Source organism: Amblyomma maculatum, chromosome 10, assembly GCF_055883805.1.
Source record: "Amblyomma maculatum isolate TAMU_Amacu chromosome 10, ASM5588380v1, whole genome shotgun sequence".
NCBI lineage: Eukaryota > Metazoa > Arthropoda > Arachnida > Ixodida > Ixodidae > Amblyomma > Amblyomma maculatum.
The window spans coordinates 17733983-17756975 of record NC_139353.1 but is presented as its reverse complement, the minus strand read 5'-3'; the positions used below and the strand labels follow the sequence as shown (position 1 = coordinate 17756975).

At 44.6% G+C, this 22993-nt stretch overlaps 1 protein-coding gene across 1 annotated transcript in view; it reads left to right on the top strand.

Annotated features, from left to right (window-relative positions):
- Positions 1 to 1321: 1321 nt before the first annotated feature.
- The window catches only part of LOC146175701 (uncharacterized), a 31161-nt gene continuing 9489 nt past the window's right edge, over positions 1322 to 22993 (top strand). The window contains exons 1-6 of the mRNA XM_084581186.1: positions 1322 to 1331; positions 2917 to 3130; positions 10434 to 10581; positions 12965 to 13086; positions 16467 to 16581; positions 19431 to 19604. Of these exons, the coding sequence (XP_084437312.1) occupies positions 1322 to 1331; positions 2917 to 3130; positions 10434 to 10581; positions 12965 to 13086; positions 16467 to 16581; positions 19431 to 19604 (783 nt within the window). The remainder of the gene's footprint in view (positions 1332 to 2916; positions 3131 to 10433; positions 10582 to 12964; positions 13087 to 16466; positions 16582 to 19430; positions 19605 to 22993) is intronic.

Below are 22993 nucleotides of genomic sequence, written 5' to 3'. Positions count from 1 at the left end.
GTACCCGAAAAAAACAGGCTAGTGTCATCTGCGTAAATTATGTACTCAGCAGTGCTGTCGATGTTGACAATATCATTAACATAAAGAACAAAAAGAAATGGACCCAAAATGCTCCCTTGCGGAACGCCAGAAGCTACCGCTTTCAACTGGGAGCATTCACCGGCAATACTAACAAACTGAGACCTATGTCGCAAGTATGAGGAAATCAGCATATGAGCTATGCCTCTGATGCCGTAGTGATCCAGTTTCTTAAGCAGAACAGAGTGATTAACAAGGTCAAACGCCTTTGAAAAATCTAAAAATAATCCAAGTACCATGTTTTTTGATTCAAAATTTTTTAGTATGAACTCTTTCTGAGCAAGGAGAGCTAACTCAGTCGATCTGTTTTTACGAAAGCCATATTGAGCGGTAGTGATAATATTATATCTTTCAGTGAAGCAGGATAGCCGTTTAAGAGTGACTTTTTCGAGGCCTTTTGAAAACACAGGTAAGATTGATATCGGGCGATAGTTTGCCACTTCATTTTTGTTTCCTTTTTTATATACTACTGTGACTTTTGCCCTTTGCATAAGACGCGGGAAAACGCCGGACACCAAAGATAGGTTGAAGATATGGGCAAGGCAAGGTGCAAGAATGTCGATAGTAAATTTTATGGGCTGTATCTGGAAACCTGACGCATCTGTAGCTTTACTATTATTAAGTGATAAAAATTCTGTAATGACTTCATTTACTGTAACCGGTGTTAGAAATATTGTTTCACTATTTCGGGCACTCATATTAGACAGATTTACGTCGCCGTTTGATGTATCAGCAAAGGAAAGAAAGTAGTCATTAAAGGAATTTGCTAGGTCGGCTCCCTTTAATTCAATCCCTTCATGAATAATTTTTGTGGTCGGTTCGGAAGAACTAGCGAAGATAGATTTTAAAACCTTCCAAACCTTATCAGATTGTCCACCGGTTGAATTAAATCTGTTATGAATATACTGCTTTTTAGCGACGCGAAGTTGCTTTGTGACCAAGTTCCTAAATTTTTTGAATGTTTTTAGCGCTTCAGGACACCTACTTTGTAAAAACTGTCTGTAAAGTTTATCTCGTTTTCTTATCAACTGCAACATGTCTTTGTCGACCCATGGCTTTCTACTTTTCTTTGATTGGGAGAATTTATTCAGTGGAAAGGAAGCATAATAAATGTCAGTAAATATCTCTAAAAATTTTGCGTACGCTTCATCAGGGTCACTTTCCTCAAAAACATGTTCCCAGTTAACAATAGATAAGCGTTCCTTGAACTCGCATAACGTGCGATCATTTATAACTCGATAAAATGACGTTTGGTGCGGTTGTCGTTGGGAATTCGAAGTGAGATTGACAGATATGAATGTTGGCATATGATCACTCAGAGCATAAGCGATAGTGCCAGATTTCAAGGTATCTGTTTTGAAGTTTGTTATGAAAAGATCTAAAAGTGTTGCTGATTCTGTTGTAATCCGTGTAGGTGACATGATGACATTTACACAGGAGTGAACGTTAAGTAAAGTATTAAACTCGATTGATGTGTTATTATTGGCCAGCATGTCAATGTTGAAATCGCCACCTAAAATTAACTGATATTGGTTCATGTTAACAAATTCTAGGAATGAATCAAGAAATAAAAAGAGCTCAGCAGAACTGCTACCCGGGGGACGATAGCAGACACAAAATATCCTTGTGCCAGATTTGACTGCCAAGACTTCGTAATGGGGCGTGATGCAACAAAATTCAGGCAGCATTTCCGATTGCATAAGATTCGAAACTAACATTGAAACACCACCTCCCCTTCTGATGGATCGATTCATATAGAAACACTTGTACGTCGGTATAACATAAACGTCACCTTCACAAGTAAACCACGTTTCCGAAAACATAACAACATCGAAACGAGTTTCCACTTCGCTGAAAAAACAGTCAAGTTCTTCTTGCTTATTTCGGCCAGATCTGAGATTAACGTGAATACACGAGCAGCAATGAGGATTATCAAGCTTAATGGAACTACTGAGGTCACAAAGATCAACTAGATCAGTAAAAAAAGACATTGAAAAAAAGATTGCCGCGCATTACAGCCCATTACTGGCCTTACAATTGGTCTAAATCTGCTGCACAACGGATGACAATCGCAGAATCGTATTGTTTCCTTCTAACGAACACTTTTCCATTCCGGTGCCAAGCGTACTGATACTCATTTTCACCTGCCCAAGCCTTTGCATAGCGCAACAGCTCACGGCTTTGACGAGTCATGTTTTCAGTGACTGAAACATCCGACTGAGCATCTCTTAAGGCTGTCCGCTTCTGAAACCACATGTCCCGAGTTGCTACAAAGGATTCCGTTTGGCCAGTTCGCGCTCAGTGTGTCAATATATAACGGTTTTCGACATTTCTGTGCCGGTTCGATGCGAAAAAAATTTCCTGCAATTCAGTCCCCTCGTTGAAAACGGTTCGCTTCGCTCGCACACTGCTTTCTAGTTCCAGCTTGCAGTTTAACTTCCATTTCGGCAATATGACCCAATGGTTAAAAATAACTAACTGTGCACTTATTTTGACAGTAACGACATACCAAGGAAACGGTAAAACATTTTTGTTGACCGAGAGGCTGTGACTGCGAAAGCAGTTAAAAATCGAATCCAGGCAAACATTTGAGAGAAGAACCAGGTACACAGAAACATCACACGAGAGTGTTCATCCTTCATATGGTCGTTGTCTTTGTAACCTTACAATATATATGTATATTTAACATCTGTGTGTGTTTTCGGGTGCCTGTCGAGCGGGATGGCTTGACTTTACAGATTGAATCGGCTGTTGAAAATGACAATACTATGACCATACTACTGCAGCGTGCACAAGTGAGGTATTGCAGTGTATAGAAGCGGCATGCGTTGGACGCAGGCCCTATCAAGGAAATCATTTGCACTGTGGGCCATTCTGCTGTGGACTCAGCCGTCTACCCGACGGACAGGTATTGCGATTACCTCTACTACACCGAGGTGGTTGTCTCGGGCACCACTATACAGGCCAGCACGGTGGAGGCCAGCTGGGTGACGTTCCAAACAATGGCTAAGAGCTACAACGCAGTTAAGCCCGGGGTCGCCTTCGACTACGGGTAAGTGACATTATATTCGATTAAGCGAGTTCTGAAATGTTCAAGGTGCACCTACATCTGGGCTGATCACAGGATCCATGAAGCGAAAAAATTTATGGGGCTTCAACTCTGTTACAGCCCAGATCGACGGATAGCTATGCGATTATATAACGGGTGTGTTTAGAAAACGGTATATGGTGGTTTGATCCCACGACCATTTTTAATGAAATTTTACAATAAGGCAAATGTGTCGGAACAAAGAAATTAACCATATTTTCGCAGGATACGAAAGTATATCAAAAGAGTTGAAAAGAGCCATTTCAAGAAGAAGAAAGTTTGGAGCCCTGCTGCTTACGCAATAAGCTTTTGTCGTGCAATATGTTAATCATTAGATTTGTATAACTTAATTTTACAATGGCTATAAACGCGCTTATTTGTCACCGTAGGCATTTAAGGAGAAAATTGCTCGAAGCGAATGCTTCGAGCGACATGCTGCAAAAATGAAAACTTTTGAGCTCTACATTCTGGCATGATACAATGTGTTGCCGCTGAAATTTTATGTATTACGCAGGTTATGCTCATTATTTTAGATAAAATTTGTACCACTAGTACTTCATAATTATTAGGCGCAAAATAGTTTGCATTATATGGTTTACATTAAAATATATAAAAGCAAGTGCTTGTTTTGAAAAAAAAAAAAGGCAATTCCCAGCCGTATTTTCTGGCACGACGCAATGAGGTTTTGAAGCCGAACGTTTTCTGTTTATTATGTAGGTTCTTTCTCCACAGCACATTAAATTCGGCCGAACTGCAAGAACATATCAAATATACAACTTTGCCTGGAATTGAGAAAAAGTTTAGATTTTTATTAAAATCTTTTTCAAAACAATCCACAGTGATTCGCGGTAATACCAGGCAATAAAGGTGTTGCGTTATATTATAAATGTTACTCAATAAGGCGAAACTGAACGCAAGTTTGTATTCTATAAATTTCTTTGGGCTGCCAGTTAGGCGGAGAAACACCGAAACGTTTTATTGACTACTGACTGCACATGAGTAGGTTTTACATTGTACAGGGATCGAAGTCATGTGTGCAATTTTAATTTTTTTTTCTATATGTGGCACGAACTGTTCGCTCAACAGCTGCTAGGTGCCAACTATAGAGGCATTTATTTATTTATTCAGGCTACCCCTAAAGGCCCCCCAAAGGAGGTTATTACAGGCAGGGGGGGGGGGGGGGGATACAATTGTGAAAAACACGATGCAATTAGCTACAATTACAATAAGAATTAAACATTAAATATAATATCAAAAGAGGAAAGAAAAACAACAGCAAAATATTCTACACATTTTCATCACAGCGAAGTAGCTCTTGGAATTTTTTTATGTTAGTTTCTGTAGCGATGTGAGATGGCGTTATTCCATTCAATGATAGTGCGACGTATGAATGAATTGGCATAAGATGATAAATGACACTTTGCGCGTTCAACTTTGAAGGCATGATCAAGTCGCGAAAATATGACATCAGGTGACTGAAACAAATCACTGCGCAATAGTGGATGGTGATAACGGCTGCTCTACGCTTCTACCTCATCTAAGAGTCTGTGTTAGACAAATTTTTACCTTCAAATGGTGTGTCGGTGTTTAACCAGCGAACAGGAACTCGGGGAGGTAGATAATACGCAAAGTAGCACAATGCATATGTTATGAACAGCAGCACAAAATCGAACAAGCAACAAGGAGGGGAAGCCCCGGGGAATCCTTAGCCTCCTTACGTGCGTCAATACGATAGCACTTCTCTCCTGGACATTCAGTGGCACCACCGCTGTATTGTAGCAACAACTGGTAAGCACAGGCATGTCTGGGCAAGCAGTTATGCCATTTACATCGGGTTGTTATGACTTTAGACACTCACCACAACAACTAACCATATATAATTAGCCATAGCTATAGTCGTGGTTATTCATAGTCATAATTCGTCATAGCCATGGTTGCTCATAGTCATCATTAGTCATGGTCATAGTGAGCAATAGTCAAAGTTATATAGTCTCTGCTAGTCAGTCTCAGCATAGATATATACTTGGTAATAAAATCGCTTCGTTGAAGTGGCGCTGACAAGGTTGAAGATAGGCCCCACTTATCGAACGAACTCTTATCTACTCACGTCCAGCCCTCGCTCTCTATGCGATATGGGCAGTACGACTCTGCTGTGCATGCACTCATTGAGTGCACCCGCTATAAGAAGGAACGAAGGGCTTACGTCCAAGATTTGTACAAGCAATGCATTCCAGTTCACACTGAGTTCTTCTTTGCACCCGATTCATTATTTTTTGACTGACTGACACGCTTCCTCTCTGCATTTGGACCCCGCAATGATGATGTTTTTTTCGGGGCCGTTCAGAACTGTTCGGTCAGAAATGCAGAAAATATATTGGTGCTATTCATCATTGTGGAAACTTGTTCATCGAGTTTAGGCCCTTTTGTATGATATGAAGTAGACTAAATGTGATGCAGCTATAATGTGCTTGTCAGCAGTTATTCATCGGGGTATCACATGGTTTACTCATTAAATTTTACATGCTCGTTTACCTTAGCCATTACATGATTACCTTGTCATTAACCATTCGCTATCTTATATATACTCGCAATTACAATATATACTCATAATCATATATATATAGATATATATATATATATATATATATATATATATATATATATATATATATATATATATATATATATATATATATATATATATATATTAATATATACTATATACTCGCATTTAAATGACAACTTATTTACTACAATGTCGAATGCTTGAAAAGCTACTCGTCGCATCCTAAGCTCAATCCCAAAACCAGCCTTATATTTCGCCGTTTAAAATACAAAGCTTTGTACTCGCCCAAATGAATGAAAAATAATCCAAACTGGATTTGGCTGGGTCTAACTGGTTTCAGATGACTTCAGTTGATGCCAGCCGGTACTCAACTGAACTCGTTTCGAATTTCTACCAGTTTGAAGACAGCGGTTTCCAGTTGGTGATCAAGTGGAATCAACGGGCTGGGGCTAGCTTTCAGTTGGGAGTCAGCCAGTACCAGCTGGTGAACCAATTGGCCTCTGTCGTTAGTGAGATTCTCAGGCGGGTCAACGTTGAAGATCTCATCAAGAAACTCTGCGAGCTAAAGGCTCAAAAACGCTTTTAGAAACAAAAATACTTCCACTTCACTTGCTTAAAAGTAAAACGAAAAAGCAGGCATGCTATACGAACACACGCGAATGCGCTTAAATTTTCTTAGGAACAGAAATGACGAAAACCACTTTACAGGATTGTTTTCGCTAACTGCAGTGTCATTGTCATCGCTACTGTCATCCTTATCTCTATAGCTAAATGCAGCGCCGTTGTGATCGTTCTATCATGCTTAAGGAAGACGACAAATACGATCTATTCCTCACAAGCTCGGCGTGGAGTATTTGTTTGCGCGTTCGCCTGGTGATCGGAGGATAGAGGCTGGACTATGGAGACAAGAGATCTTTCTTGATAAGTGGCTGTGTGATGAACGTTTCCTGATCACACTATATGTACACGGAATGCATGAGCCAAGAAAGGTTTTCGACTTAAATGTTGAATAACTGTGAAATATTTAAACTTATATTTTCTTTATTGAGCGAGCAAGTAATGTTTCTGTAAAGCAATAGGAAACGCTCAAGCTTCGCCTTGTAGACTCGATAACACGCCTTAATTATTCGCCATTTTTTAAAAGCAGAGTGCAAGTGCGCGAACGAGAATCTGCATAGGGAGCCGTCTAATAGGAGCCATTACCTCGGTGAAATAATACACATAAAGGCAGAGCTTAAATTTACACCTTTTTTTTTTTCGACCGTCTTCATCGGCGGGAGCGCCCTGTCAGTGGAGCGGGCTGCATACTGCAAAGTATGCAGTGTGTAAACTTATTCTCTAATATGTGTAAACTTATTCTCTAATTTGAAAGTGAAAAAGGCATGTGACACGTGAAAAGGAGCTTCCTTCTGTTTTAGAAGTGGAAATTATTTGCGAAAAGTAAATATACTGTCTGTAAATGTGACAATCTCTATAAATTTAATGTAACAGTACGTTCAATCTCAGATCGGCGTTCTTGTCGAACGTTCAACTAGCAAGCCAGTCTCTTGCGTCGTCTTCTTTGTTAGCACGCGCCTTTCGACTTACGCTCGTCATCTTTACAACAGTCTCCGAGCGTTGGTGAGACACTACAATTACCCCCGGAAAAAAATGGAGGCATCCTGTCGTCGACTCACGGCGTCGACACAACAGGCGGGTCATAACTGGGCTTGAGGCGGTGAACGTGCACTGTTTCACGTCCGCGGCGACGCATAGCCAGTGTCGGTGCAAGCGGTTCTATAACGTAGTTCACCGGAGAGGTCTTCTTTTTCTGACGTTTTCTTTGTTAGCACGCGCCTTTCGACATACGCTCGTCTTCTTTGCGACAGTCACCGAGCGTTGGTGCGACACTACAGTAAATATATTTTAATTATTACTCGAACGTGTCAAAGCTTCAATTTTGTGTCAGTTCAATAGCAATGCCATTTTATACAGGCGCCACCGTTTCAAAACATTTAGTGTCCCATATTGCGGCAGCGTTTGGAGCAAAAGCATTATTTTCTATACTTTAAGTAAGCATATAAACATAATATCGCAGTTTCTGTAGAAACACTCCCTTACACGAGCTTCTATTCATCTTGCTGGATGAATTCACAAAACTATTAGGTGATTGCTAGCGTATTTGCAGTAAAATGTGCGAACAGCTAATGAAGAAGACCCATCTCTCAATTCGTCTATGCTCACACTCAGCCAACCGTTCTGCGCTATCGAATTATCCAAGAAAATAAACTCTTGAGAAATATACTTTTCACTAATTAGCGTTCTGCTCTTTTAGAGAGAATTTTATGGGTCCTCTAATTTTCTAGAATAGTTCAATCTAGATGCCAGCTTGTCCGTGTGCTATGTGGGAAAGTATATGCTCTGTAGATGTTCATAAACAGCTCGCAGATTCTTCGAGTAAATAGGGCTTGTATTCTCTGCAGGAAATTCTAAAACGCGTCAAGTGTCAAACATGACTACATGGAGTAGGGTAGGGTGATGGGGGGGGGGGGGGGAGGGGTGGAGGGGGCTGTATGGCCCCTATAATGTTGTTTGAAGCGAGCCCTTATCACTGTTATTCCGCCCATGGGCAGAGGTGGCTATGCACGAAGCACACAGGATGAGAGCTGTCGGAAAACTGAAAGAAGTTTATTCCTGGCCAAGGTACAAGGAACACGTATACGGAACGCAAATACATCACACGCTTTCTGCTTCGTAGCTCTGGCGCTCTCAACTTACGCTGCAGCAGTGCGGAAAGGGTCCGGGTACGAAAAATGCTGGCCAAATTATTTTATTGCACTGCTTGTCATATGCATACCTACCATTCAGTGTTAAAAAAGCCAAGTAATACAACAACGATGTCAGACAGATTTTCTCCTGATGTGACTAGTAATTCTTTCGCATACAAATATATATTCATTGACCAGCTCGTGTCTAAAATACGCACTCATTTTCTAGTACTTTAAGCATGAGACGCTTTGGGCTTCCGCTGTCGGCGAACCTGAAGTGACGTCAATCCAAAACCGAGGTCCGTTACGCGGGAACCGAAGCAGGCTTAAGAAACAAGTTATGTGAAACCCTCGTACAAGATCGACATGTGTCCCCCTGTATATGTCTGTCCGGAACCCTAAAGTTTCGTCTTTTGGAACCCCCAAATTGATCCCATCTGAATTTGACCGAAATTGATGGCCAAACTAATTTGATTATGACCAGTTGAGTGTAACCTCGGCGTTTAGGTGGGCCACCCCCAAATTTTGCGCTACGTACTCCCGAAATTTAAATTAATTTGAATTTGACTAGAATTGCGTGTCCAATCTAATCTGAGTATGGCCAATTAAGTAGTGACTTCGAAATGCATGTGGGGCGTCCCCGCAGTTTGGCCCCGTGCGCCCAAAATTTGACTTCAGCCAAATTATATCAAACGCGTTCACTCACCTAATTTGGGTATGCTCAATTCAGTGTTGACCTACAGATTCAGGCGGGCCATCCTCATAACCTGGCCCGTACCGGAACGCCCAAAATTTACTTGAATTTGACCAAAATTGGTGTCTAGCCTAATGCCAGTGCGTCCAGCTCAGAGGTGAGCTGAAAATTTAGGTGGGCACCAAAATTTCTTCTCTTGTCTCCCAAAATTTTTTCCGTTCGAATTTGACCAAGACTGGTGTCCAACTGAACAACTCAGAGGTGTCTGTAAATTTAGACGGCCCACCCCAACCTTTGCCACGCCGACAGCCGAACGTTGACTTCGTCTGCATTTGACCAACCCTGGTGTTCAATGTAATTTATTTAGGACCAATCCAGTGGTGACTTCCAAAGTGGGCCACCTCCGAGTTTTGGCGAAATTTTGATACATTCTCCGTGTGTGGGATCAATGGAGCCAGATTAAAGAAGATGTAGGAGACTTCTTTCGAAAAGTGATCGCTTTGCCCAGCTCACATCTAACGTTTCTTTTTTTTTTTTCTGATGTGCCTGCATGCTGAACGAACATTAGCAGTGCATCATTCATACGGGTTAACGTTCACATCACTCCTCGTTTCTGAAGACTCACCGCGGTCTGTTAATGAATGCCTTAGCTTAAACGACAGCTGAAGAGGTAATAGATTTTGACAGCTTTAAAGAGAACAAGTATATAAATATTACAGGTAAAGAAGGCTAAGTCGTTTTGTGCTGGCATATCGATCGATTATATAATCGATGAATTAAGTTCCGCTCGCGTTTAAACTTCTTCGGAGTGCACCACAACACGCTGAGGCCGCAACAATGGCGCAACAAATAGCGGTGCTACGTTTTAAGCGAAGAAATTGTTGCTTGAGAGGAGAAAACGAACACCACCTAATATATAGCCCATGAAGCTTCGTTTGGTAGCATCGGACGACTAACGACAGCATGTAGAGAAGAAAGTGGGAAATCTAAAATTTCGGCAACAATTAAGTCGTTGCGAGGTTATCTGCACTACGCTATCGCATTGAGAAGAAGACATAACTTTTAATCAAAGATTGCCCCTTCACTGTAATGTTAGTGTCAAAACAACTAAGAGTTCTATTTATCTACAGCCTTCGCACATTCGAACCGTTGCATATCGTCCAAATGTAAAACAAAAACGCACTTCAACCTCCGACGAAGAGCTCTTTTCCTGGCGCCGAACCCGGCACCATAGTCAATATATTTCCTGTTTTGCTGCAGACGCACTGCAGTACAGGACTTGAGCGCCGTCCAGGGAACCCTGGCCACGCTGGCCCAAAACAACATCAAGAACTACGGCCTACTGAACGTCTTTGTCAGTTTAGCCGATGTCAGGGCAGAGCTGCAAAAAATCTACCAGCTCCTTCAAGTGAGTACATCACTTATGCACATGCAGATGTAACGTGGGCTTTTAGAAATCATGATACTGTGTCAATCCCTGAGCACCGCGATGACCGGCATGCATTTTCTAGCGTGGTAAACGTGGACCCCGCGAGCACACAAGTGACTTTGATGGTTGCCTGCAAAAGTTGCTATTCTCATCCAGGAAACGTCAATAATGATCACGCTCTTTTGTTACGGCCATCCTCTGTCCATTACTAGTCATCCATGCTTACTGCCCATGTGGACCTTATCTCGCTTCATTGTTGAGGTCAGAGATAAGTTGTATCAGAAGTGCTGTTTAATGTTTTGGGATCGAGAAAAACGTCCATTTTAAGTGTGGGGCGCAGTGCTGAGCACGTTCAAGGCAACTAACATGAGCCGTGCCTCTACCATTGTAATAACGAACGACTAATTTTTGCCCGTTTTACTTACCGCAGCCTGACTTTGGAGCGCGAATAGTTTTCGAGCTAAAGGGAGTCAAGAAAAAAAAAGATGTAATGATGTGAAAATGTTATCGAGAAAATGGTAACGACGCTCAAAGTGTCATGCAGGAACTCATACACCTTTGGACGACAAACGTTTGGAGTCCTTAAATTCGCGCATTATGCGCCGACTGAATTTTTTGCGGCAAGCCGCCAAGACGATGATCACAGATGGGATTGATTTCAACTTATTACTTCACATATAAAGTGACTATTGATTCCGTCTTGCCTGCTGGAACTGACCTGATGTTCAACCTCCTGTGAATTCACAATCTGCATACCCTTCGAGTCTGCAGAGTCAAAGAATTCACAGCCGTGTTTTAAAATTTTCATCCGCCTCATGAGATTCACAGTTTCACTCGCCACCTAAGACAGGCTTTATTCACAGGTCGCAAAGAACCAAAGTCGCATTTAATCCCTGCCTAAACGGCTGCCATGGCGACCGCTTGCGGCCTGTCTTAGCAAGACCCTCATCTCCACGATTTGACATAAGAGGAGGTGCTCTTAGTACAGCGATTCGCAAAATTTAGGCGCCAGGAGATTGTCGCCCCTGCTTACATTTTCTGATACTGTTACTATAATTTATTACTGATCAGGTACAGCCTTTGTAAAACATTCAGAGCACAGGCTGTCTGCTTGGACATTCGTGGAAAAACTTTCCAGTTGGAGATGGTGGAACACAAATGTTCTTTCTCATGAGGAGATTTGGAACGCTGGTTGGAAAGGTAGAACCAGCAAAAAAGAGGCACAGGACAAGACAGAGGAGATCACTCACATTGGCTCTTCTGTCCTGTCGTGCATCTTTAACCGCTGGTTCCAGGTTTGTAATCATTATGAACCAAATAGCCCATCATTTACGCTTGTGCAACACAGTGAACTTATTAAGAGCCACACGATGGTGACTAGAAAACTGTTGCCGTTTACTCGACCATTTTTATGCTTAACTGTTGACCCAAACATAATTACCCACTTTCTGATGGGCGAATAATCCTCGATGTAATACGGTAGTATAATGAAATCTACGAGCCGCTCTTCAGCTTCTTGGAGGTGTACTGAACTGTGACTAAAGCTGAAATGTCAACAAACTGCTCTGGTAATAGTGCATTTTGTTGATGCATGAGATCAGTGTCCTTGAGTACAAACTTGAAGGCAGACTGCCGGCAAATTGAATTTTGCCTATATCCACTGATTAAGCTCTTTTGTTCATGACGAATAAGCTGCATGTCTAAATATAGCTGCAACTTGTTATTTCTAAAACGAACCTGCGGCATGTGAATAACTGGATTTGCCATTGTTAATCTCGCCATTCCGGATCCCCTGTCACTCGGCGATTCGGAGTAGCGTCCGTGTGCTGTGCGATGTCAGTGCACGTTAAAGAGCCCCAGATGGTCGAAATTTTTGAAGCCCTCCCCTGCGGCTTCTCTCATAGCCTGAGTCACTTTGGGACGTTAGACACTAAAACCAAACCAAACCAAACTTTTGTCAGCCAGCACGAATTTAAAGTAGTTGCGACGTCATTATCGAGCGGCTGGAAAACGAATATCCGATCGAGTTTTATGTGTGACCTAATCTGCTGTGAATACTATTTCATTGCCGAACGAACATGAATAATATTTCAGTGGCGAACTAACATGAAGAGAAGCGCGAAAGTATGAAGTTTGGTACGAACACAACCGTGATACAGTTATCTGCCTCTATGACGTCGGCACTACATAGAAGAGCAATGTGGCTCACCATTGAGATTTCATTCAAGTTCAAAATGACAACCTGCTGCTCCTACAGTCGTCTTGTGAAAGGAGGAAGCAAGTGCTCCAGATGACGTTTATTAATGCGCTTGAAAATATGCTGCCCCATGCGTACTGATAATGCGACTTATAACTCTTCCAGACATTGAAAGCTATCCAAACTGGCGACCCGAGTCGAAAGACAGTTCTCGCCATGGGCCTCAACGATTACAAGGCAGCGAACTCGGTTAATATATTGTATGCTGTCTTCGGTGTAGTGGTCGGGTAAGTAGGACAGCTCGACAAGAGCCACTACCTAAAATTACGTGCGTAGAATGAATAAATTAAGTCTAAAAAAAGTGAAACACCAGCATTTTGAGTTTATAAACAGACGTCTTTGTCTGATGCAAAAACGCCATTGGCGAAATAACGAGTAGAACTAGTTTAAAAGCGCAAAACGGGAAAATCGAAACTGAGTGCACGTGTCAACCCGCCTCTGACGTAACTATACTTACCAAACTATGGCGTTCTGGACACGGCCAGAAAGCGTATCCTGCGCGCGTTTTCTAAACGGTCAACTGCAAGTTACAGCTTTAGTCACTATTTGTCTGAAATGCCTGAAGGGAAGCTATACCTTCTATAATCGCACAGCACACGGTGTGAGCGCACGTTAAAGACCCCCAGGTGGTCGAAATTACTCCGGAGCCCTCCACTACGGTATCCTTTTCTGTTTTTCCGCTTTCACTCCCACCGTCCTCCCTTCCCTTAAGGCGCGGTCAGGTGTCCATAGAACAAGTGTGACAGATACTGCAACTTTTGCTTTCCTCTGAACCAATTATTATTATATCCTGTAAAGATTACTTCCATCCCCTTCTTCGGTCACGTGCGCTGTGCACGCTACAGTATGGTTCGCTATAGCTATTATCCCATCTCTCCAGGGGAGCGGGAGCTCTACTAATCGAGGCGAAAATCCGGAGACCATTGAGATAACTTCCGAATGATCTTGAAGCTTAGCTCTGCCTATCGATAAGTCTAGCTTAGTATTACAGAGTGCTTACTGCTTGTTTGTAATCCTACTTACTGCCTGTTTGTAATCACATAAATAACTTGTCGCAATTATTTCCAGAAGAGAACTTTTCTTAAAACATATGACTACCTAATTAGCTATGTATACTGGAGATCACAACACAGGAATCACGCGGAAGAGGTGAAGAGCGTCGCAAACACAAGCGCTGACTGACAACCGTGTTCTTATTGCCGCGAACCAGCACAAGGTTCAAAAAAAGGGAACTAGCAACGATTCCCGTGTCCGTGGCCCGACTACCTCGTCAATCACCCCCTTCCCTCCGATAATTCACATTACCATTAGCGTTTATTAAAGGACAGTGCTTAAGTACTCAGGCATACAGAGTGGTTGCGGTTTTTCCCCTAGTGACTATATAAGCTAGTTCAAGGCGATAAAAACAATTCTGCTTTTCAGTGCTTGTGTTTCCTTCCCTTCTTGTCTCGTCCGTGTTTTTAATGCACAACGGAAGCCAATAACGTATTTATTCTTGGGGCTGCTAGATTCGTCCTAATTTACTCTATGGGTAAAGGTCAGTGAAATATTAGTGCAGAAAACTTCCTTGAGCACTGCAGAATCTGCCCTGGTCAAATGCGAAAGTCTGTTTGCTGCTTCGCACAGTACATCGTGCGTCCTGTGCTTTTGCTAGCAAGGCCATGGAAATTCCTGCTCCTTCGCCCGCGTCCATTGCAGTGCACCTGAAAATGTGCGGTTGGACGGTTGTTGTTGCGACTGTAGGAAGAAGGAAAAGAAAATGCATGGCTTGCTACTGGCTCTGTAGCTGAGCCACCTCCGCTGCCTCGTGCGGACAGAAGAGAGAACGTAGACAATGAAGAAAAAGAAAATGGAGAGAAGGACGCGCGTCGCAACAGCCGTCGTCTACCACCGAAGTGGTGGCGGGCGCAATGACGCCCTACGAAAGATACAAATCCGGTGGCAGGCTAGCCCCCGCCGCAATTAAGCGGCGGTTACCTACCAGTCTCAGCCCCGTAGGGCCAGGGCCAGCCACCCATCCCAAAGCCTGTTTCGAAGACCGCTGTTCGCATAACCGTGTGACATTTTCATGCAGCTTGCCTGTGATGTGACCATGGCACGTGATACTCTCACTGTCACACGACATTTTCATGCAAATTGTTTCATAAATTCGTCATGTAGTACTCTCACAGTCAAGTGACATACTCGTGAAACTTGATTGCCACATGACGTGGTCATTTAGGATGAATATCGCACTTGTTTATTAATGAGCAAATAATTATCTAACTGAAATAATTCGATTTCAGGTAGCTATATTTTGCACGATGCAGTTGTGTCCATCACCTTAACAGCCGAAGTATTTGTATTAGCTGAACGTGTATAATAATGAAATTCAACAAATATTTATCTATTTCCTTAATCCGCAAATTTTGTTTTCAGTCTCACCACTATATACTTTGTGCACCAAGAAATCATTTTACACACGACTAGATGATGCTTTTTACCGACACATTGACATAAGGCGCCGCTCCGGACGGAACATTCAGTTAATCAAATCAATCTAATTTATTATTTTTAACTGTTCAGCCTCACTATTAAATATTACACACCTATTATGCATTACTCAACATCATTAAATGTCGTCACTTTAAATCTATATGCCGACGTTTTCGTGTCGACAAATTTTGTCGGCACGTTTTACGAACACATTTTGCAGACCGGAATAGCAGTAAAATGCTACCGCAATAAAAGAACAAGCCGTTCACCGACTTCCCGAGTACTTCAAATATAAACCTGGTATTCCTAATAAATTGATGGCTCAAAAGAATGTACACAGCCGAGGAGGTTAAGGGAAAAAGGGGTTCGGCGGGTTAGGCATAAACTCGCGGGATTGTACGCCTTTGACGGCACTTTGCCAACTTATCTAAGGCGGCGGTGGCTCTTCATTTGGGTATATGTTCCCTATTGTTGTTGCGACTGTAGGAAAGAGGAAAAGAAAATGCACGGGTCTGCTGTTTGCTGTATAGTTGAGCCACCTCCGCTGCCTCGTGCGGACAGAGGAGAAAATATGAAAGGAAGAAAGAAAAAGAACGGGGAGAGCGAAAGACGCGCGTCTCAACAGCCGTCGTTCACAACCGAAGCGGTGGCGGGTGCAATGACGACCTACAACAGGGTCAACCGCCGGTGGCAAGCGGGCTCCCGCCGCAGTGTGATTGCCATCACCGCGAGTTAAGGACGTGGAGCTCTGCAAAAGCGCAAATGCTATGAATAATATGATCCAAAAGCGGGGTAACCACCTGCATGAGAACATCTTCGTGCGATTACCTCCGCTTAGCTTTGACATGAAAGTCGTGCATTCGGATCCCAGCGGTGCACATGGTTGGCCTGTCATCTGTTTACTGGCCAATTATCTTCTAGATAAGCAGTTGCTAGCTTCCGCTTTCCCGTCGATAAACCCCGCATGAAAAGAAAAATCCTTACTACAGCTGTACTTGAAGTGACAAACAGCTTCTTCGCGTTATAAAGGAACAAGAAATCGTAACCGAAAGAAAGGGATTTCTGCAGCACTTTCTTCCAGAATCCTTTTTCCTGAAAAGTAGATCGGTGGACGCTTGTCTATTTACTGCAGGTTCGCAGACACTGTGATCGCGATCAGCTCCCATGGAAGGCTGCAAAGTGGGACCAATTGCCTTGCAGCGCCCCCTGTGGCATTTGCATCAACGAACACCGGGTTCCCCACGGTGGTAAGTTTGACATGATCAGTGCGAGAGCGCTAATTTTAAGGTTCCGAGCCTTGCAAAATTGTTCAACACTTGCACGTTCGCTTGATGTGGTTTCTGATAATAATAACAAAAAAAAACGGGGCAGTGGTTTGGCACTCCGCATTTCTCGTAAGAAGCGATTTAGAAACAATGCGGCTATCGCCGCAGCCGATCGCCCCGCATTCCCTCTGCAACACACACGCGCTACTCATAGGACGTCGATCGTCGTCTCCGTCAACTTGCATCTTTGCGCAAAAGCTTTTAGACGTCCCACTTGGCTATAAGACTTTAAATTCCGACCGCTTTAATGCTTTCTAGGCTGATGGGCTGGGGAAATGCTACACGAAAGAAAACTCTAGGGTGCGCTTTGGATTACTAAGGTGCGATGAGGCGAAAGTCTTTATTTCGCAGTGGTCCGAAGCCCTCCCTCCACTATGGCACCTCTTTCTCTCCCTTTTTCACCCCCACCCTCCTGCCTTCCCTTAAGCCGCGGTCAGGTGCCCGCGAAGAATTGTGACAGATACTGCGCCTCTTCGTTCCTTAAACCAATTTGAAACGCCACTGATTCCTGCTTTGCTGCATCTTCTGTATGTCGTTTGGTGCGGCGTTCGAGGAAGCACCTAATGAAAGGCGCAGTGGGGATACCTGGATCGGACGCCAGGCCGGGTCAGCTTCGTATATGTGTGAATGACGTCACGACCAGATGCGACATTGTGATGACGTCAGTCCCGGTTATTAGGTGTGACCGGATGTGACGTCACGTCAATGCCGATGACGTCACAGTCATCTGTCATTATCATTATCACAGCTACCACCGTCATTAGCGGTCACTATATACCACTGACTAAACACTGAGATCTTTAAAGGTAAACCTCGTTGGCATGACGCTAGACAAGGAGAGCTAAGATACGTTTCTCACGTGCCCGGCATGGCTGTCAGGATGATTGACAGGCTTAGTGTGACAGGAAACCGGGAGTATGAGCCTTTAAAGGCTTCCGCCTCATAAAGTTTTCCACCGGAAATCGAACAACTATCCGCTAAGATCCCCATCCGAGTGCTCAAACCACTACGTCACACCGGTCGCGTGAGAAACCGATCGTAAATCTCCCTGTGTAGCGTGAGCCTGATAGTAAATGACAATGACTATTCAGTAGACGGTAATGATTGTAGTAGTGATGAGAATGATAGCGCGTTTAGTTTATAAAGATGATAGTAGCGACAGTGATGATAGGGCTGACAATGGCGAAGCAGTTAGTGACAACGGTCCTGTAGTCTCCATTTACGCTTTTAAGCGCTAATCGCATGAGGCGACAATTCGCGGCGACACGCAGCACGACACCATCGCGCGTTGGGCAGAGGACCGTCAAAGTATTGCCGCTCGTTGCTGTCAATCAGGCTCTGGATTTTTAGAAAATTTCGCGTGTCTCCCGGAAGCAGCTCACGAGGTAGCCAATCGCGAATGGCTTTGAGGTACACACCTTCCGTTCTGTTTTTTATTTTTTGCAAGTGAAGGTTTGTTTAACTAGTTCAGTTTGAGCGAAGACCTTGCAGATGCTCACATCGTCTAATCCGTGCATATATGAGCGCGTCGAGAGAATTCAGTAAAATCTTGGTAAAGTAATAAGGGCAAAGAAAGGCTAACGTGGCTAGATATTGTTAATTTTCGAAAGTAGCGAGAGAAAGTCGCTGCTTGCAATGTGGGTCTGCGTCACAGTACAGTAGCGGATCGCTACGCTGTATCCCTTTAAAACGCGATGCGTTACAAAAACTTTCATCAGTGTTTTATCGTATATTTATGTTGTTTAGCTAAGGACAACGCAGAAGGGTATGGAACGAAAAATGGGATAGGTTAAGGGATAGGAAGCGTGCAGAGTGGGTGTGAAAGACATCTGGGGCAGTTGCAGCCAGAGCAGGTTTAGCAGTGAGCGCGTAATTTCAGAAAGCCTAACAAGACAGGAGCCCTTCTGGACAGGTGCAGAGCCCGTGCAGAATGTCACGGAACGTGCACAAGTTGGGACGCCATGCCATAAAATGGAGGTGGTAGGCAAATGAGGTAGGCAGTGAAGGAAACAAAAACAAAAATGCTAGCGTTGGTCTAATCAAAAGAGATATTTAGTGTAGTACATACCGCAGCCGTACCATACGCCGACAGCGCAAGCGAGGCATCCAAGGTTCGACCTCCTTGCACCCACAAGATTAAGGACTTTCTGGACGACATTATCAGAACGCTGATTACTACTCCGTAAAATTTCTGTTCCTAATCAAGATAATTTATTTGGGTAACGATAATGCTAGTCTGGCCTCAAAAGACAGTTTACTGCAGAGAAATTTGGATTGAAAATGTTCACGCTGTTAGACTAAACGTTTCTATGTACACTAAAAAACGCACTTCCTTTGACATTTTTGACGTAAATTGCTTTGTAGTCTAGCCTCCGGCATCCACGTTCCAAAGACTTTATCGAAAAACCGAAGTTTGCTCGTAAAATGCTTCGATGGCGGCAACACCTGTGTTTAATTTTTTTACCTATTCCAAATGCTTTGATTACTGAGAAAAGAACGTCGCCGTCATTTAAAGGCGTTTATCTCTCGAACTACAGAAAACTCTGACTTTACGAGAATATTTTTTCCTACTTTGGTTGACACGGTTCTGTTTCGTTATTTGAAATGGGTAGATTTTGATGTTGGGACGTTTTCTGGACGGACGTGAAGTTTCAACTTTATCCTGCTTTCTACCAAGGGACAACATACCCTGCACTTTTCTTGCATCAAAATCTAAACGTCCGCGTAACTACTTTGCTTGCATGGATTGTAAGCGAAATGTTTATACGCAGAGGCCCCTGCAGCTGCTGGTGAAACCGGGAACCAATTACAATCACACGTCCTTAGTAGTCGGCCTCTCCTACCAGCTGGGAGCGCTGCTCTACACTCTCCGGAATGACGCCCCGAACGTAGCGTCCATGCTCTACGCCCCGTGTGTGCAGAGTAACATCACCTCGATGGACATAGTAAGTAGCGTGGCTTGAAAGAAATGCGAGTCCTTTATTGCTTCTATACCGCCAGTGCGATGCGCTTGGGTTCTCGATGGAAGTGATAGCAGTGGAGGTTGTTTCACAATAATGCGTAGCGTTAGACCATACGTGATACCATTTTGTGTACTACTTTCGACACTTAAGTGGCTTATAGGCCGAAAGGTCGATAACGTGTTAAAGACACTACCCAAAGCGCGAAAATTCAGTGGCAAGCAAGAGCGCGCAAACGGTAGAGGGCCAGGCGAGCAGGTTGGAACAATGTGTTGACGGTGCCTCTGCAGGCGGCAAGAAATATCGGCTCAATTTTGGGAGTATGTTTGTATTGTCCGGTCCCGCATAGGACCAATACATGGTTAATGAACTTCAACATTGGGCCAGCAGTTTGTGCTGCTGAGACGGTCAGTGCCTATAGCTCTTTGTCATTGAGCTTGGATGTGCGTCAGGCGGCTTCAGTTAATATGAATCCATAACCCACTATATGTCTCTACATCGTCGGACAGCACAGACTTGCCCCCAAATACTAATAAAACAGTAGCGGCGTGACCCAAGAAGCAAAAAGACTGAGCCAATCTTTTGCCATTCCAGGAGTAGCAGTGCAGCAACACCAAGAGTCGTGTTTTCACAAACAAAAAAGAAATGGTAGCAGCAGTGTTGCCTCAACGCTTTCGTATTCCGCTATCAAGATGACTTAAGCTTTCCCATAATTTTTCGTTTTCTACGTATCTCGGATTTGCATGTAACACTGCTTCACGATAATTACTGATTAGGAACAAAATAGCTAAAACACGTGCGTAGGATTTAACTTATTACTTAGTAGCTTCATTTTTGTAATATGGTGCGAACTTTAAACACTGCCTCGAAGGACATTCAGTTCAGTTCAGTCGTTCAGTCGTGTCCGACTCTTCGTGACCCTATGGACCATGTCACGCCACGCTTTCCGGTCTCTCACTATCTTCCTAACATCACATAACTTCATCTGCAGCGCCTCGAGGATGCCATCTAACAATCGCGTTCGCTGCCTACCCCTTCTCCGGCGACCCTCAACCTTTCCCAACATCAAATCTTTCTCCAACGACTCCTCTCTTCTCATCAGATGACCAAAGTAGCTGAGCTTTAACTTTAGAATTTGACCCTTCAATGAGCAGTCAGGGTTTATGGTTGACAATATCGACTGACTTGATCTTCTGGCAGTCCAAGGAACTCTCAAGAGTCTCCGCCAGCACCACAATTCAAACGCGTCAATTCTTCGGTGGTCAGTCTTCTTCACTGTCCAACTCTCGCATCCATACATCACAACTGGAAAGACCATAGAGTTAGGTTTGCGGGCTTCGCACAGAAGCGAGATTCCGAAGGGGCCGCCAAGGTCAAGGGGCAGTTTGACGCGGGCAGATTTATGACGGTCGCGCGGGCGACCGCTTCTCGGAAGTGAGCCCAGAACACATGGCAGCGGGCGACGCCACCGGCTCCCTCCGTCCCGTGCCGCGAGGGAGGCAGAGCAGTGCAGTTAGAGCGCACAGCATAAGCGCGTGGTTGTGGGTTCAGCGCGAACTGCTATGTCCCCCGTTTTGGGTGGAGAGGGCGCGGAGGCCATAAATCCCGAAACGCGGCGTAACACAGGCCTGGGGAGAACGCGCTGTTGACATGTCTTCCCGGGAAGACGCCTGTGTGTCCCTGTGAATCCACCGCCCGCGCGCAACCGGCCAAGGGCAGGGATCGGAATGTGTTGGCCTGAGGTTTGCGCGTGTGTGTTTTTATGTATTTTCGGAAGTGTAACCGTCGACGCCGTTGAGTTTTGCGACTGCTTGGCGCCTCTTGCGTAGGAGGATTTTGGAGAGGGAAAAGTTGCAGATGTATGTGTTTGTGTGCGCAACCACTCGCCGCTTAGGGCGTGCTTTGTGTGTGTTTTATTTGACATGCGTAGGAGAGGGGTATATGTGGCACGATGATTGGCCAGCCCATTTTGAAACACTGAATGTTATTGGCCACAGAGCGGCGTACGTTGATTGGTCAACGGACAAAACTGGAATTTTGGGTAACGCTAAGAAAGCGAGTGTAGGAGACAGTTGGGCTCGGAGGAGAGTGGGGCTCGGACGAGAGTCGAGGGCAGACGGGTTGTTCGAGAGGGAGGCTAGGCTGACGGAGGTCTCAAGGGACTCCGGCCTAAAGTGTAGCAGGAGGCCAAGGCCTGATTCTGCTAGCCTCTGACCTCAGATCGTTCACCAGTCGCAGTTAGCCCTCTACGTTTGATGTCGCATCCGACGACATTTGTGTAAATACGCTAATTGTAAAAAGTGTAAATAAACGTGTACAGTCCGAGAAGAGAAGTCGTCATCTCCGCACCGCAATGTGTCACTGAGCCACGGACGCAGCGGTGGTCACCAACACCACTCGGTACGAGCGAAGGCAGCAGAAGAAACAGCAAGAACACCTGCCGTATAGGGAAGCCTATCTATCCCCCACGCCTTTCGCCAGCTTTGTTTAACTGGCGCAGTCGAGACAGGATCGGCCCAGCGACTTCCTGCGGAGTGGCGAGAGATCGATGACGCCTCGGACTGATGTACACGGAGGGCGGCACACTACCTCGGTGAGCCAAGGCTGACCAGGTAGAAGTTTGACGTCGAGGTGCCCCGCAATCGACGCTACCGGCCCAGAGAGGCAGCGACAGTGAGGCGACATCCAAGTGAGAGGCCTCAGAAGCCAAGGCTTCATTCAGGACAGCGCCGGCGAGCAAGAGGCCGCCGTGAAAGTGAACGGAGCACTGCGACAGGGAGACGACGGACCCCGTTCTGCGCGGCACCTGCGTGTGGGAACTTCCCAAGCTCCCTGGTTGACAGTGCCGACTGAGTGAGTTCCTCCGCTCTCACTTTACTTGCCTCAGCGTATGCGCATGAGTCGCAGGGTTAATGTAAAGTAACGCATAATGGCTACATTGGGTTGGTGGAGTGATTATGACTGTGCATACGACGCTTGGTATGCGCCGATGTCAGAGGCTGAACGAATTAAGGAAAAAGAGGAAAGGGAGAGAAGGGAGAAAAGAATAGCGCAGATCCACGAACGCCTGCGGGAGTTAGCCATAGCCAAGGAAGAGCTAAGGCAGGAAAGGGAAAGGCTCGAGGAGGAGGAGCGCTTACGGAGGGCAGCGCGTGAACCACCGGAGCCGGTACAAATTCAGGCGTACACTCCCGCAAATGGCACTGATCAAACGCTGATCGAGGCGGTCGGTGAGGGGAGTGCAGTTGAAGTTCGTGTTGAGGAGACGCGAGTTGTAGAATCAACCGCTGTTGAGAGGGAGGAGCAGTCTCATACCCCTGAGGTAGAGACGGAGGCACCTGTGACATTGAATGTCACCGATCAAAATGTGCAGG